Raw genomic sequence first — 18,314 nt, 5'->3', positions numbered from 1 at the left:
ACACACACACACACTTGTAGAAAATTTGATGGTGAAGTTTAAGTATTGATTTCATCTCCTCCCATATAAACGCAGGATATTTTTAGTTACGCACAATATGAACGATTATCAGTCGGAGAACATCGATAAACAGTTATCAAGGGTATTACTACAATAAATTTCTTTGAAGTTATAGGGAAGCGAAAACTGTTTTCATTTCGACCTTAAAATTAACATATATCTGTATTTTTCTAATCCTTATTTTCAGTTTTTAATTTCGGTGTATATATAGTATATGTCACATTTCTCACGAGATAAACAATGTATTATGGTAACAAAAATACTTAACATTCGCAAACAAAAAAATAATTACATTTCACAAATAAAATATCATATTTTGATGGTCATGATATGCAAATATTGTAGATCAGTGTAAATTGAAGAAGCAGAGAGAGAAATATGAATGATTAGCCTGCGGAAAAGCTAAAGCTTGAATAAATAAATTCTACATGTTTAAAGAGCTAACCAAAATGATCCTTCTTCTTCCCTTCATGCATTTTGAATGCTGTCCTTATTTTTTTTCTCTGCATGCTGGTTTGTTGTTTATTTTGACTCTTTTTTTTTGGCGGGGGGGGGGGGGAATCATCTGTTGTTGGTTTTGGTTTTTTAATAGAAGTTTGTCGAAGTATACGTCCACTTGAATGTACAATCTCGCCAAATTGTCTCGAAGGAAAATAATACGTACACCTATTCCACTTTGATGACATGCATGCACTTCTACAATGAAATTTTCATCTGCTTTGATATTTTACTTATTTTAAGCACTCCTGTATAAATATGCAGCGAAAACTTGTTTTGTTTATATTTTGAAGGAGAATAAAGAAAAAAAGATATGTATCATGATTCATGATTCATCTCATATCCAAATGCTAAATGCATATCGTTAAAGCAAAATCCATTGTGTCAAGTTTAATTGCAGCTCCAACATTTGTAGTGTCAAATTTAACACAGCTGCCGAGATGTATCAACCTGCTCCAGACACGCAAGGGAAATTTGTGTATCATTTGCATATAATCGTTTTGGGACCAACAACATAATTAATGATGTTGCGATGTACACTCGTAAAAAGGTCAAATATGGTGATAAATTATAAGGAAGCCTATTGAGGTATATCAAATTTCTATTTCGTCTACAGGAACGGCTTTGCAATTTGAAGACACTGTTTGAAAGAGAGAGAATGGGGGGGGGGGAGCAAATGTTGAACTTGTGCATAAACTATAAATTATTTTTCTTTGTGACAACGTTGTACTGATTTTGTGTTACACGTGAATGTAAATGTTTTGTGTTTTTGGAAATGAAATGAAATGAAATGAAATGAAATGAAACTATATGTACTGAAAGCAAATGTCAAATTACTGTGCGACACATCATTGATTCCGAAGATTTATAGGAAAGCAGAGGTTGGAGCCAGATATCTCCCACTTCCCAGCGCCAGTTTTTAAAACTTCTGTTATTTTGAATATTTTCATTTTTATGTACTTTTTTTTTGCTTGGAGGCTGTATGGTTTCATACGTACTAAAAAATATCATGTGATAATGATGATCCCGATGATAAGCCAAATTGCTGCCAGAATCATGATTTACATCTTTTGATTGCATAATTAAACAATAAGAGCCACAACAACAATAATGATCATTTTAACAACATAATGTAATAATGCAAAGCAATAATTTTCGTAGTTATAATTCTGATCATTATTGTCATCATTATCATTGTTATCACCATTAATTTATTTTCATTGTCAGAACTACCACTCAATCAATCATTATTACTGTTTTATAGCATTTTTTTTTTTTAATCGACTGACAGCTTTGAGTTCAACAAAACAATGTTTTATGGCATCTGTCCTGGAAATCATTTTGCTTTCTATTATTGTCAGACCTCAATTAAAAAAAAATGCAATGGTTACTAACTTCTTCTTTTTTCGGAGATAGGCCTAAATATCTGATGGGTCCTCTTGCAGAAGAAGCAAGGTGCACGTATCAGCCAACCGGAGAATTGAGTATTCAGAGTATGTCCCTATATAGGACAAGTTCACCTTCATAAACATAAGGATTGAGAGAATGCAACAATGTTAGTAGAACACATCAGTGAAAGTTTGAGGAAAATTGGACAATCGATGCAAAAGTTATGAATTTTTTAAATTTTTGTGTTGGAACCGCTGGATGAGGAGACTACTACAGCTTGTGAGTCATTTGCGTACAACAGTATAAAGAAAATGTATAAGAAAATTCAACATATTTTAACTTTTTTCGCATAATAAAAGAGCACTTGACTTGCCTCTTTCTAAAGGCAGGGGGAATAATATTACCCATAACATTTGTCGGTAACGAGTCAGGGGAATGTGTACTTTTTTCAAAAGATGGAATTTTGTGAAATTCTCTTTATATTTTCCTTATATTGTTGTACGCATGTGACATCGTACACTGCAGTAGTCTTCTCATCCAGCGGTTACTGCACAAAAACTTCAAAAATTCATAACTTTTGAACGGATTGTCTGATTTTCCTCAAACTTTCAATGATGTGTTCTACTAATATTGCTACTTTCTCTCAAACCTTATGTTTACTAAGGTGAACTTGTCCTTTAAATTTTATGACTTACGTGTTTGATATGCAACAGGACCCCCTAGTCATGTTTGAGATTCTATCAAATGCCGTCTGTTATCCACATAACTTACAAACGTAAATTCTTCTCCTACAGTGTATATTGAACATAATTTTCAGTAGCCAAGCTTCAAAGGGGGGCGTCAACTACTATTTTTGGAAATGACGATGATCTTTCCGACACGAAGCAACCCGTGCGATACTGTTCAACCAATAGCAGCTTGTGTTTTATGAATGGATTGTGCGACGCATAGGAGGGTCAAAGTTCATCAAGGCTCTTGCTGGAGCGATGACGAAATTGACGCGCGCGTACTCAGTATTGCGGGATCGACTGGGAGTGCGATTGTGTGCAATGTTTTAAAGGGGCGTTTCGAACGCGCGCGGCTATAACGCAAGTGCTTACGCACGCATGAAATACGTAAACAAACGCCATGCTGTATATTGGAATTTACATTCTGGCGCTAATGGATGACCTGTAAAATCGTGTTGGAAGCTCTTAATTCCACCGTGCACTAAACCAGCTACGATAACAATAAAGAAACAATTTTGCATAGTGTGACTTTATTATCATAGTACAAGAATCAAACCACAAATGAGTGAATCCGGCGTTGATTTAGACTTCGATTTGCAAATGCAGGCAGATGAAGATGCCGACCAGAGCGAGTCCGTGTTGATGAAAGATGAACCTGACGAACTCGACAGAATTTTGGCTTCGTTTGACTGCCAAAATATCTACGAAATTAAAAGCCAAAGTGCTGAAAGGTAAATTGACAGTGTTGGTACGCTCCGTATGATAGTATTGTTCCTCCTGATTTCTTATACCTTGTTATTGATTCGTGATATGGTACGATGATTCAAGCGAGCGGTGCATGTGTGTGATACAACGATCGCGCCTGTCGCGCTACTTTCCCTGCGATCGAGCGAGCGCTGCGGCCCCTGCTCGGCGGGGTCAAACACGTTGAACTGATATTGGGATGGTGCCAATGCCAGTCCCACCTGTCTATAACCATGTTAGTTGTGAGTGAACGCGTAATGCTTGGTACAGTAAACCTCGGATAAGTCGACGTCGAGTGAGTCGAAAATCACTTAACTCGAAGCAAAATAAAAAGTCCCGATTTTTCCCTATGTATTTTCTCTAAGAAATATTTGGATAAGCCGAAGTACGAGAGTCGAATTTCGGCTGTGTCGAAGTAAAACATTCAGTCCCTTTTGTACAAAATACACGTAGTTTACATCACTTAAGCCGAAGAAGTTTTGCCTGGCATTCTCATTACATTTAGAGGAGAACAAAAAAATCGGCATGTCGCAGAACCTCGTCCCTGCATGACCTGCTGCAGGTATGCATGCACACTCACCGTACCGCTCCGCACGCATATCGAATACATACACATGTATACATGTATACACACAGCACATCGATCCATACTTTATCCATACACACAGCACATCCATACTTTATCCATGTCAAGCCAGAACTCCTTGGTCAACCAATCGCTGCTTTAATATTTTAGTGACAGGCCAAGTGGGCGGAGTTTGTTTGTGCGTGGCTGGCTGGCTGTACAGTTTTGTTCAATGGAGGTGGGATGGGCCTGGGAGAGTGTTTGTCTAAGGGTTGGTTGACAGAGATGGCTACCTGTGTTGCATCATAGACATAGCACATGCACATTGCCACATTAGCGCAGACATTCTCAGAGTATTGATACAAATTCATGTTCAATTTAGAACAAAATAAGAACGTTATCTTCAAGAACAGACAAATTTGAATGCAAACACACACACGCACGCACACACACACACACGCATGCAAATGTACTATAATACATGTACATAACTGTGAGTCGAAAAAAAAATCGACTCTCGCGAGAGTCGAATTTCACTTAAGTCGACGCATTTTTGTCAGTCCCGAGAGCTTCGACTCATGCGAGGTTTACTGTATATTCTAATCGGGACATGGGACTCACAATTGCAATGTATTTGGAAACTTCGGAAACTGCTCACGTGTAGCACTCTTGCTGCGATAAAAAGTTCCTTAACCATGTTGTGATCAGTATGACTTTCCAATTATATCTACCAGACATTTGCCAAAATTTTTTGAGTTTTGCATGCATGGCCTGCGCTAACTACACGCAGCGCTGTCGCGAATCGCGACAGCGCTGCACCCCTTTTCCTTCGCGGACGTTGTTATCGCGCTTATATCGTTCACTGTTTCCTTCATGAATATCTTTATTAATCGTGGAAAACTAAAATATAAGGAACTATCGTAATCTATGATCATCATTCAATAACCGGTATGCGATTTTTTGTTTAATTACGTCTAAGACTTACCGAAATCTATGGCTGAAATCAGGTCTGTAAACGTCCTTACTGCTTCACTCCTCATCTGCGTGTTATATGAATAGCATTCACTCTCGTATACTACAACGTAGGTAGTCGGAGATAGTCGGATGACCCCGACTCAAAAAGGTCAAATCATTGCCGGTGCAGCACGCGCGGATCTACTACAAGTTTTACGTAGCACATGAAACGCACGGGCGCACGGGCGTAGGTAAAAAGCAACCACTTCTGAATGCGCATGCGTGGTAGTTTGTTGATTTTTTGAAGCTCTCGAAGGAAAAGATGCTACCGCACGATCTATACTCCGAAAAATTCAACAATAAGGTCTGGATACCGACAAAACGCCGAATTCAACTCAACCATCAGGAAAATATGCTGTAGGTAAGTGTTGCAATTATATTACTCTTAAAATCATACAAAATAAAAGGTATTTTATGTGATTTTGCCGTCAATAGTGACGGTCGGTTACAACGTTGAAACACTAACACATGTCAGACCCTGTTCACAGTGTCTGGTCAGGCTAGGCCTGCGCCTGCGTGAGTGTGCGAGTGCAGCGCCAGTGGGCCTGGGTGCTGCTGAAATGGAGAGTGGAATGCTGCTGAGTGCTGAGCTGAGCCTGATCTGAGTGAGGATATGTGTGTGTAATTGTTGTTGTTGTTGATGATTAAAGGCACTTCATTCAGTGTTGAATATTTACGCCTTTATCTTACATACAGTGTAGATTTAGATAAAATTCACACTTAAACATTCATTTTCAGAAACAAAAAACAAAACAAAAAAAGTATGGTACCTGTACCAATTGCCAAGGTTTGACTACGCGCAAAAGCTTATAGGTTTGTACATGTAGCAGGCAGTCAAATTTTGGACGGCGTTGTGGTCAAATTATTGGCGGCTTGCGTGATGATCAACTATGATTTTTTTTTTTTTTTTTAAATGGCACGGGGAGCAGTCATGCCTACACACAGTTGAGACAGAGAAGAACACCTCGTACGGAAAATGGCACAATCTGCTCAGCCTAGCTCAGTGTGTTGAGGAGGCTTCTCGGTCGTGCAGTGACCTAGACTACCGGTACTCATTTGCCAACGAGGGTGCTCTACCCAACACATTATGCTGCAGAGCAGTTTCCTGACATCATAAAACACCTAAACAAAGTGATATTTAACTAACTTTAAGTACTTTGTACAAACAGATAAGCTCAATAGTAGGTAAGTGTCCTGCTGTGCAGTGCATCAGTTATTATAATTCTGATTTAGTGACAAATACCTCTTTCCACTACATAGAGATAAGCAGATGGGGAAGAGGGAAAAGAGGAGGAGACGAATTGATTGTGGGAGAAACTTGTCACAATCATATGTCGTACATGTATGTCACATATATAAATGGAAATATCATATTCTGACATGAATACATTTCATGTAGAATAGGACACATTCCTGGCAGCGTTCATCATTTTGAAGCAGATGATGTAATGGGAGAGCTTTAAATGAAAGCTGTAAGCGTTCGCATGAAAGATTTTGTTCTTTGGAGCATTTTTTTTTTTTTCAAAACAGCAGAACGTGAGAGATAGTTTTTTGTTCCCTGCAAATATCACATTGTACATAATCATGTCTTCCTACTTTACACAAATAGTAATTAAACCTTCATTTCCAAGTCTTTCATTTCATTTTAAAAAAAATAAGTACAAAAAGAATATTTGCTCATAAGCGGTGTAGACTGAATGCATGTACACATGATGGTGCATGCTGATACACCTTGTACTGTACTCCTTGGAGCACTAGCTAGGCTTGTGCCTGGTTAGCTTGTGTCCATTTATTCACTTGATGGAGATACATACGATATTGTAATACAATAGACACAACAAATCACATAATAAGTATTTCTGAGTAGATACACGTACCTATACACTTGTACATATGATGTAATACTGAATGCAGGCTGTAAAGTTTAGCTTATCGCTTTAATGTCAAACATTGCTTTATATTGTAAGCTAAGAAGCTTGTTGCTGCAATACATTAAGAAAACTTTGTTGATTATCCTGTATGTATACCCTGTAATGTGTATGTGTGTGTGTGTGTGTGTGTTAGCCATAACAGGCCATCTTGATGTACATGTAAACAGGCCAAATTCAAGGTGCATGCAAATGTACATGTACAATTCAGTTAATTGAAAATTCAAACGTGGTCTTTTGCATTCTGTGTACAAAGAAAAAGAAAAGAAAAATGCAAAACTCATGAGATGAACAAACATTTTTACCTCCGCCAAGGGAGGAGGTTATGTTTTCGTTACTGTTGGTTTGTGTGTTTGTTAGTTAGTTTAATAGTTAGTTTGTCCGTGTCCAAAATAACTCAAAAAGTAGTTAACAGATTTGGATGAAACAGGAAAGGTTTAGAATAATACAAGTAACAGATGATTAAAGGGACTGCAAACCCAAAGAGCAATGTGGATTGAGCAAAAGCATTGACATTAGTAGAACACATTTAGTGAAAGTTTGAGGAAAATCAGATAATCGATGCAAAAGTTATGAATTTTTAGAGTTTTAGTGTTGGAACCGCTGGATGAGGAGACTACTAGAGGTTATGACGTATGAGTGGACAACAATATAAAGAAAATATAGAAGGAATTCCACAAAAATCTATTTTTCTTGCAAAATGAAAGAGTACTTGACTAACCGCTTTCAGAAAGCAGGGGGAAGAATTGCTACGCCTAAACATACAACTTGTACATTATGTCAGTATCAAGTTGATGGAATGTGTAATTTTCATGAAAAATGAATTTTTATTTCATGTACCGGTATGAATATTTACATTTATCTTGTTTGTGTTCATTATTGGCATATACTGGATAATGTTTATTGCCTCTTTGATTTTTTGTTTTTTTAACCAATATTAACAGTGCACTCCCATCATAAGAAACATGGTGAAAATGAAATTCTGGTTACAATGAAGTAAAAATTCAGGCCGCAACATTATCTTCTCAGCTCTATCTATTTTTATTATTTATTTGTTTGATTATAACGAAATTTCGATATGCTGTATAACGAAAGAAAACTGCCGGTCCCGTGTACAAAGTGTATTTTATATGAAACTGTCACATACAGTTTTAAATTGTATGCATCATTCATTAGTGGTGCCATTTTAGATATGAAGGCTTTTGATGACTGGATACATGCACATTGTAGGTTGGTACCACTCCACTTTCCTTGAAAGTACCCTCGGTACCTCTCTCATCCAAAAGAGGATGTTGTTTTAAATGTACAGATGTATACAGTATGTAAATGTACACTGTACATCACTTCACTGGCAAATATGGATTTAAACTAAGTACCGGTATGATTTCTGCTGTACAAAGCTTTTTTTTTTGTTGTCACTTTAGATACAGTACAATGGTGGGTCCTTTGAAGTTGCCTCACCATTAATTCATGATTTTGCCACTAGGCCTAACTGATGTCCATCTCTGAGTTTCAAGTCACATTGATTTCTTTCTTTGAATGTGACTGTTTCTATTGTTGTGCACCATGTACACATTTGTATGAGTACACAGTGCCATGTCTTTTGCAGACAACACAAGTTACATGTAAATACAACTGTATGCAATGAAAGTGCAGTGGACTCCCATTATAAAGAAGTCCTTGGGACCGGCAGTTTTCTTTTGTCATGTCGAAATTTCGTAATAACCGAACAAATACAGGTAAACAATAAAAATACATAGATTGGATAATGCTGTGGCCTGAATTTGTACTTCGTTGTAACCAGAATTTCGTTATAACCGTGTTCGTTATATTACAGGAGTGCACTGTATAGTAAATCAAGCAATCATCAAGTTGATCAGTTTGTATTCATGGCCTCTCATACACATGTATATTGTACATGGCTATTACTGTAAAACGAGGAATGTTCACGTGCATTTTAATTTGATGAAAATTGAATGTATATGCATTGAATGCCAGTGGCAGTTCGCGAAAATTTCATGCCGCAAAAGAGGCCGTCGGCTCCAATTTGCGAAGAATTCATGCCGCGAATATATCATGTTTTACAGTATACCTTTGCTGAAGTATGAGTGTTGTCAAAAATATAAACAAGTGACACTTCCTCACAGTGTTTTGCATGTTTTATTTATAGTGCTGAAATGACAGCAGGAATTTTGCCCTTTGGATCTTGCACAAGGTTCCATACAGTACAATGTACAGTACATGCACCAACATTTACATGTATGTGACAATGAAAAAAGTGGTCACTGCCAAAGGCATATTGTTAGCATCTGTGCAATCTTCAATGTCATATACTGTAGAGTGCATGAAAGTTTGTCTTACGTAGAACCAGGTAAAATGTTAAGCAACTACAGTTGTATCAAAGAACAATGGAAAGGCAAGCTGCCCTTTGACCTGGTATCACTTGTCGGAGCCATATTTGGAGTGAAAATCCCCACTGCATTTCTCTCGAAATTGCTTGGCAGGAAGGAATTGGGATATTTTCAAAAGCCTCCTACCAGGCTGGCTACTTCCTCATCTTTGATAGACCTTCACAGATCACACTACAATCTGTACATAATGCAGATTCGAGTGAATCCATGCTGTCATACTGCACATGTGTAGATTATGCATTGAGGCTTTATCATCCTGGGAAATCATATCCCTTACAGCATTCTCAACTGAAAGCATTCAATCAAAACATGTATCAGAGAGAAAATTCAAGTACACTGGTGTAACATGAGACAAGACAAATATGATATTCTTTGATTAATGAACAAGTATCTGTAATCAGCTAATTTAATTGTTGTTGTGCTGCTATACATTGTAGATCCAAAGATGTACTGTACAGTACATTGTGCCAAAACTATTACGGTACCTGTAATGGGGAAATTGCCTGTAGACACACTATTAAAAACATTACAATGTATGTGTAACCATGTTTTTTTTTTTTTTTTTACGTCAGCGCTTTTGTTCGTCTTGATACTGAACAGGATAAGTTCAGAAGTTAGTTTTGTGTTACTGATATTACAATGTGATCACAATTATAATTGTGTTATTGTTATTGTTAATTGTTACAGTGTAATTGTTATTGATAACAGTGATATTATTTGTTATAATTCATTCTTACTTCAAAGGGTCTACAGTTTTTTTGTACTTGCATTTTCTAACACACTGTAGCCACTTTTGTTGATGAATTTTCTTCATTTTGAACAGTGGTTTATCGTAGTCAAATCTGAACGACTGTAATTTATTTGGATGCTGCCCTCAGTGTCCCATCTTTTGTACACTTAGGGTCAAAGATCACAATTTGGTTGACAATGTCTTTTGTGTGGCCTGTGTGGGTTGCGTTCCTCAATAGATTTGATTCAAACTCAGTGTGGATGTGTACCATTAAAAAATCTATAAAATAACTATTGGTGGTAGTGCCCACGGGTTGTTCCATATTACATACTGTTGTATGCATGACACAAAATGGTTGATTTTTAGGATCTCCTTGTTTGAAGTTGAACTCTACTGGACACATTTCTTAATAGATTTTGTTCAAATTTTGTTCAGGAGCAGTACCTGAGCTGTTGTTCACTCTTGACCTAAACTAGTTTTGGGTATGCTGCCCCCAATGTTCTGTCCTTTATTGGGTCAAAGGTCACCACTGTGTGACAGTGTTTCTTGTGTGTGCTCTACCATCTACATTTCATGATGGTTATTAAATTCAAAATTCATATGAATCTGCATTATCATGAAAGTTACCCCCCCCCCCCCCCCAATTGTTTCTGGTAATGCTGTTCCCAGTGTTCGGCCTTTCATACAACTGTACAGGGTCAAAGGTCACATATTGTTGGGAGTCTTGTGTGTACAATTGTACAATATACCATAGTGGTAGCATTTGTGACGAATAGCAGGGATCTCGCCATCGTATATCACCCTTGTCGGCGCCGACAAGCGTGCGGTTTGAAGAAACAATTGCCGACAAGGGTAAAACTTGCCGACAAGGGTAACACCCAAACCAGCACGCGTGAACTTGCCGACAAGGGTAACACCACGCGTGAACTTGCTTGACGAGCTAAGTTCGGACCAATTTCTCGCCTTTTTCAGTCTTTATTATCTGGCTAGAAAAGAAGCTAGATGTTGAAAGGAGCAGCAGTTTACAAGCGCAAAAAGTTATCCACGCAGTCACCGCACCGATCACAACAACGCAGCTCAACATAGCGACGTACTGTTCTCGCTGATGCCTCACTCACATACGCTCTAATTCGGGATCCACACACACATGCACCAGGGAGGTCCACCTCCCTGGTAGCACCAGCCGGCCACAGACAGCCGCCTGTGTGTATGACGGTATTGTGAGAGGGAAAGAGAGGACGGAAAGAGAGGGTCGGAGGCCGAGGGAGGCTGAGGAAGGCTGACACGTGCTCGCTTGTTGTCACGCTTGTTGTCGGGTTTTGCAAAAACAAACGATATGAAATGCATGCCCCCCTCCGCCAAAGGTTGTATTTTTTTTTTTTTTTGCTGCTTTGGTTTGTTTGTTCGTTTGTCTTCCTGTCTGTCACTCTATTCGCAAAATTTGGGAACAGATTAGGATGAAATTTTCAGGAACAGTTGGTTGGAAAAAATCGTGCAAGGAACAGATGATTAAATTTTGATAGTGAGCAGGATTTATATTACCACCGGAATTCACCGCCAGGATCCAGGATTTTTAGACTTTGTTTCGTATATTTGGAAGGATTCGTATCAATTCTTTAGGAAGCTGGCCATTGGGAATGACGCAAAATTAGATGCGTTCGATCAAAGCATTGCCGCAGAGAGAAAATTAACTCCATCTTTCGTAAAAAAAGAAAAGAAAAAAGAAAGTGCAATGGAGTAAGTAAATGCAAATCGTTATTTTGGTTTTGGTAGTTTCAGCGGGTTATTATTTTTTTTTATTGAAAAAGCCATGCGTTCCATTTGACCCCTTTCACTTTCCGTGGATTTGTAAACGTCATTCGTGAATATCCCATTTTCCTTCTCCGGGCGGAAATTTATAGTAATTTTGTCATGATGGTCTTTCAAGTTCAACGTACGTAATGCTCCACGTTCTTTTGGCTTGGTTTGTTAACAGGTGGGTTAGGGGGCCTTCATGGGCAGAAAATAAATGGATAATCATTCATCAATGTTCCCAGTTGGTTTACATGCTATGTACACGCTGTTTACGACCACTGAAGCCAGGTGGCAGTATACGCGCGGCATTCCTTTATCTGACAACTGGCTTTCGTGGAAATTTTTCGTGGAAATTTCCACAAGCCATGATATCAAGTTTCCCCACTGCTTGTGGTCATGTTTTTTTTTTTTATTCTTCATTACGAACATCAATTTGTTCAACTTGAAAAGAGTAGATAATTTGCTTCGAGCACGTGTTTCTTTCTTTTTTTTTTCATTGCAGCGTCGGTAACATTTGGTTTTGTTCATCGTCCGTGCATGGCAGGGGTTCATGAGAGGAGAACGATAGGAATGACTGGGGAGAAAATAAACTGAAAGAAGGAAGCATCTTTTGAGCAAGCTTTCTTGGTTTTTCTCTACTGAGCACCAAGGTTCATTTTTTTTTCATTATTCCGACAAATTAATGATAAGATAATGCTAGATTCTTTATTCTGAAGGTTCGTTAATCCAAAAATGATTAAGAAAAAATGTCCGTTCATTTCACAACGAAATAAGTTTTGTTATTTCGAACGTTCTGCCAATGAAATTTCGGAATAAAACGATGGCACAAAACAGCATCTTTTCGTACTCTAAGGGTCTGTTATTCCGACAGAAATGATAATGATACATGTAAGATAATTGTAGATTGTTTATTCTGAAGGTTTGTTTACCGAAAATTATATAAAGAAAAATGTCCGTAAATTTCAAAACGAAATCAGTTCGTCATTTCGAACATTTTGCCAGTGAAATTTCAGAATAAAACGACTGCCCAAAAACAGTTGCAGTTTTCTTACTCTGAGGATTCGTTTTTCCAACAGATTAATGATAAAATAATGCTAGATTCTTTATTCTGAAGGTTCGTTAATCCAAAAATGATTTAGAAAAAATGTCCATTCATTTCACAACAAAATCAGTTTTGTTATTTTGAACGTTCTGTGCCAGTGAAATTTCGGAATAAAACGACGGCACAAAACAGCGTGTTTTCATACTCTAAGGGTCTGTTATTCCGACAGAAATAGTAATGATAAAATAATAAATTGTAGATTCTTTATTCTGAAGGTTTGTTAACCGAAAATTGAATAAAGAAAAATGTCCGTAAATTTCAAAACGAAATCATTGCGTCATTTCGAACGTTTTGCCAGTGAAAATTCCGAATAAAACAACTGCCCAAAAACAGTTGCAGTTTTCTTACTCTGAGGGTTCATTACTCCGACAGATTAATGATAAAATAATGCTAGATTCTTTATTCTGAAGGTTCGTTAGAAAAATGATTAAGAAAAAATGTCCGTTCATTTCACAACGAAATCAGTTTTGTTATTTCGAACGTTTCTGCCAGTGAAATTTCGGAATAAAACGACGGCCGCAAAACAGTTACAGTTTTCTTTTACTCTGAAGGTTCGTTACTGCGAAAGAATAATGATGATAAAATACTTTAGGTTCTTAATTCTGAACGATCGTTAATCGGAAAACGGTAAAGAAGAAATGTTTGTTTATTTCCAAACGAACTCAGTTTTGTTATTTCGAACGTTCTGCCAGTATAATTTCGGGCTAAAATGACGGCCCCAAAACGGTTACAGTTTTCGTACTCTGAGGGTTCGTTACTCCGAAAGAATAATGGTAAAATAATACTCTACATTCTTAATTCTGAATGATCGTTAATCGAAAAATGATAAAGGAGAAATATTCGTTTATATCCAAACGAAATCAGTTTTGTTATTTCGAACGTTCTGCCACTATAATTTCGGAATACAACAACGGCCCCAAAACGGTGTTCTCTTACTCTGAAGGTTTGTTATTCCGAAACAATAACGATGATAGATGATAGATTCCTTTCTGAAGGTTTGTTGATCGGAAAATAATAAAGAAAAAATGTTTGTTAAAGGTATTAGCCCACATTTGTAAACCTGCAGCAATTGGTCTCATAGTTAGCAATAATAGCATGGAGTTTGGGTATGATTGCAGTAACACCTGTGCAAAATTTCGTTCCAATTAGTCCATTACTTTCATAAAAATAAATGAAAATGCACCGTATACATGCGTATGTTACTGTTATAACTTGTACTTGAAGTCATATTGGACCTGTTTTATGCAGTTTTGATTTTCGTGGGTTTGCAAATGTGGGCTAATACCTTTAATCTTCGAACGAAATCAGTTTTGTTTATTTTGAACATTCATCTGTAGTACCGACCTTTGGTGTTGTTGTTGTTTTCGATTACAAACCTTCGAAGTACTCAGTAATGAATCGTTTCATTTTATGATAAAACAAACCTTCGGAATAATGACCATCATTACATTTTTGTATGATATCCCTTTGATGTCACGGTCAAACTACCACAGTATACCCAGAAAGGAAAGTGCAACGATGTCCCGAGAAAGTTCTCGATCGCTTCTCGCGCACATGCAGTAGGCCTACCACGTGGTGGAGCAGACGGCGAGAAAGCAAAAACACTACGGGTATAGTTAGTACACGGCACGCGTTGTTGCGATGCAGAGATGGCTAATTATTGCAACAGTGAAACAAAGGCCTAAAAGAAATCAGAACCGTCACCATCGGCACCTACTTCTCTTTCATTTATTATTTAGGAACTGCTGACAACAAAACGTATGGAGTTTCTGCATTGTTTCTGTGAGAATATACCCCTCACAACGTTCATTACATCTCCGTGAAAATGTCGCATTTAGTGGCATTTTAGCGGCGATTTATCTGTGTTGTATTGAGCATTAGCGAAGGCTTCCGCGCTTCACGTGGGAGGGGGAACCCCCCACCCGTACCCACCCCCAGAACAGCGCGTATACTGTAACTGCCGACAAGCGTGAAGAAATTCCTGGCGAGAACCCTGGAATAGTGTAAAATTTTGTACTCAAGTACACAAGATGGTCAAATCTAGAATCCTTTAGTTTTTGGTGATGCTGCCATCAATGTTCTGTGTTTTGTCAGGTCAAAGGTCTTATTTACACATAGGTTGCTGACTTGTGAGTTTACATGTGTTTAAATATATCCACTGGCCACACTTCTTTATTTGTTCTTTTTTCTTCTTCATATTATAGGACAAGTTCACCTTCATAAACATAAGGATTGAGAGAATGTAGCAATATTAGTAGAACACATCAGTGAAAGTTTGAGGAAAATTGGACATTTGATGCAAAAGTTATGAATTTTTAACATTTTTGTGTTGGCACCGCTGGATGAGGAGACTACTATAGCTTGTGAGTCATATGCGTACAACAGTATAAAGAAAATGTAAAGAAAATTCAACATATTTTCAACATATACAAGAGCACTTGACTTGCCTCTTTCTAAGGGCAGGGGGAATAATATTACCCATAACATATGTCGGTAACGAGTCAAGGGAATGTGTACTTTTTTCAAAAGATTAAATTTTGTGAAATTCTCTTTATATTTTCCTTACATTGTTGTACACATGTGACATCTAAGTTATTCATACACTGCAGTAGTCTTCTCATCCAGCGGTTACTGCAGAAAAACTTCAAAAATTCATAACTTTTGAATTGATTGTCCGATTTTCCTCAAACTTTTGATGATGTGTTCTTCTAATATTGCTACATTCTCTCAATCCTTGCGTTTATGAAGGTGAACTTGTCCTTTAAGGTCTATGGTGGCATACTCTTCATAACTATAAAATTAAAACTACATGTACCTGTGGGATGCTGTACATGTCTACACTTCCATTGCATTTCAAACAAATTTGTTAGGGTCTGATTATTATTGTCATCATCATTGTTATTAATGTTTTGCTACCATCATTATCATTGTCATAAAGTAGCACTTAGGTACATTTTGTTGATCTCCACCAAGAAAAGTAAGATAGTCAAGCTAATTCAGCCGAATCATAATGTATATTTTTGTTGTTTTTGCCTTGCTTGCATAGTGGAAGTGGGACATGCATGTTGTACGATGTAGTGTCGCTTTTCCATCACTCTAGTCTTCGTCATTGTCATTGCTATCATCACCATTGGCTTTGCTTGCATCCTCACCAATTTGGTGTACTCTTCACAGGTTTTGTTTAATTTCTCAGAGGGGATATTTTGTTGAAAAATAATTAGTTCTCAGAGGTATTCATATGAATGTACAGCTGTATTGTACAATTTAGATACAATAGTTTGACAACCTCAAGTGCCTTGCATTCTGTAGTAATGGTGGAGAATGCTGGAAATAGAACCAAAACGGTAGTCTGACTTGATCTATATTCGTTTAGGTGTGAATCTTACAAAATGGAGGAATTTTCAACAAAAGAAACAACTTACAGCATCTGGACATTTTTTTGACAATCTTCCCTACAGTCTTTTATTAAATAGTCTATACTATTAGCAGATTTATAGCAGATTTTTCTCTGCAGAATGCAGTGTGATATGTATTGTGCAACATGTACAATGAATTCAGTTAATTGTGTATAGGACACATAATTATTCATTCGATGTAAACTGCCAGAGACTTACACATTTTTAATTAAAGTTTATGACGCATAAAGAGTATATTTAGTGGTTAATGTAAATCTTGAGCTTTGCGAAAAACACCCCATAATTATTCATGCTGGTTGTAACAGAGTATGGTACTGTACATTACGTATGTGTATACGGGCAGATCAAGGAAATGACATAATATACTTTAACAGTTTGTTAAATGCAGTTCTAAGCTCTGGCTGCTCTGCAGTAAATGTCCCACTACAGTGTATTGATTGACGTTTATTGCATTTTATTTCCTGTACGTACAGATGTATATAGCGGAAGTGATATATCTAGCATATGCAGCACTTTCGATTATTTGTTTCTTTGTTTGTTTCTTGTTTTTTCTTCTTTTTTTTATTCATGGTGGTGGGTGGTTAGAAAGGCTTCCTGCACCAAAGACCAAGGTCTTCGGTTTCAGTAAGATTCTCACACTATGTAATGTGTATTTCAGTCAAGAGCAACCAAAAAAAAAAAAAAAGAAAGAAAGAAAGAAAGAAAAAAGTGTTCTGTGATGAATCATAATTGAAAGGATTTTTAGAGGCAGATTGTACATGTGGTATAGGCCTATAGACACAAAATTAGAGATTGATATTGTACATGGTATATACATGTATAGTAGTACATTGTACAATGTATGTATTAGAAAGAAAAAGAGAGATTGGCAGATATGTCATACATATAATGTAGATATCAAATATATGCAAGTGAAAAAAAGGAATACTTTTATCAATCAACAGGATGTAATTATTCAGGCCCCTTTGCCAAAGTCACTTTGGCATTCTACTTTTGAAAGATAGGCTACTTTGTATGTCTGAGGTCAAGGGAAGGGATTCTCTGTTGCCTCTTGCAAGAATCACATATACAGTTGCATTTTCATACACTGGATGAGAGAGGAAGATAAAACAAATACTGTAAAATGAGAAATGTTCGCGTGCATTTTAATTTCGCGAATTTCGCGAGCGCGAAGTAAGCGCGAAGATTCGCGAAATTAAAATGCACGCGAAAGTTCTTGTCTACACTATATGCACTGAATTCCAGTTCGCGAAAATTTCATGCCGCAAAAAAGGACGTCGGCTCCAATTCGCGAAAAATTCATGCCGCGAATATATCATGTTTTACAGTATGGAGATTTCATCATGTATTCAGCTCATTTCGTCAATCATGTCCTGTGGTAATTGTACCACAGAAATCACCGTGCTGTTCTGTTCAAATTGGCAACTCTGAAAATTATTTCGTATAATATCCTACATTAGGGAACTACATTTTGTAGGTTCTTCAAGATTGAACTGGTCAAATTCAGTAAATCTCCACAAAATCACCCATGAAAAATTGATAAAGAAATTTACCCAAATGAGGCAGAAACATTAATTGAAGTTCTTTGAATACAATTTGTTGCCAATTGAAGTTTTGCATTCACCATAGAAAATTTCCATAACATAGGCCTACTTGTATACTACAATCTATTGTATTTTGGCAACGTACAATGTAAGTATGTACAAATGTACATGTAATCTTTGCTTTTCAAGTTTTGATTACTAGTACCCACAACTGAAAATGACGGCTTGAAATTGCATCAGTGCAAACCTATGGTAACCAAACATAAAAGTCTTTTTGTTTTTGTTGAGATCATAGTAAATGCATCCTCGGAAAATTATCAAAAGTTTTTAATATCATGCAAATTTCTACCTTGCAGGAATATTGATGAAAAGTGTGTCCTGTTTTAACAGA

The 18,314-nt window shown here is 37.1% G+C and overlaps 1 protein-coding gene across 1 annotated transcript in view; it reads left to right on the top strand.

Annotated features, from left to right (window-relative positions):
- The first annotated feature begins 3,109 nt into the window (after nt 1-3,109).
- Nucleotides 3,110-18,314, top strand: part of LOC139741044 (uncharacterized) — a 97,141-nt gene continuing 81,936 nt past the window's right edge. The window contains exon 1 of the mRNA XM_071651632.1: nt 3,110-3,406. Within this exon, the coding sequence (XP_071507733.1) occupies nt 3,237-3,406 (170 nt within the window). The 5' untranslated portion in view covers nt 3,110-3,236. The remainder of the gene's footprint in view (nt 3,407-18,314) is intronic.

The sequence above is a fragment of the Diadema antillarum genome, unplaced genomic scaffold, assembly GCF_040938485.1.
Source record: "Diadema antillarum isolate AM-2024a unplaced genomic scaffold, OU_Dant_1.0 seq00000900_RagTag, whole genome shotgun sequence".
Lineage (NCBI taxonomy): Eukaryota > Metazoa > Echinodermata > Echinoidea > Diadematoida > Diadematidae > Diadema > Diadema antillarum.
This window is presented reverse-complemented; position numbering and strand designations above follow the sequence as displayed.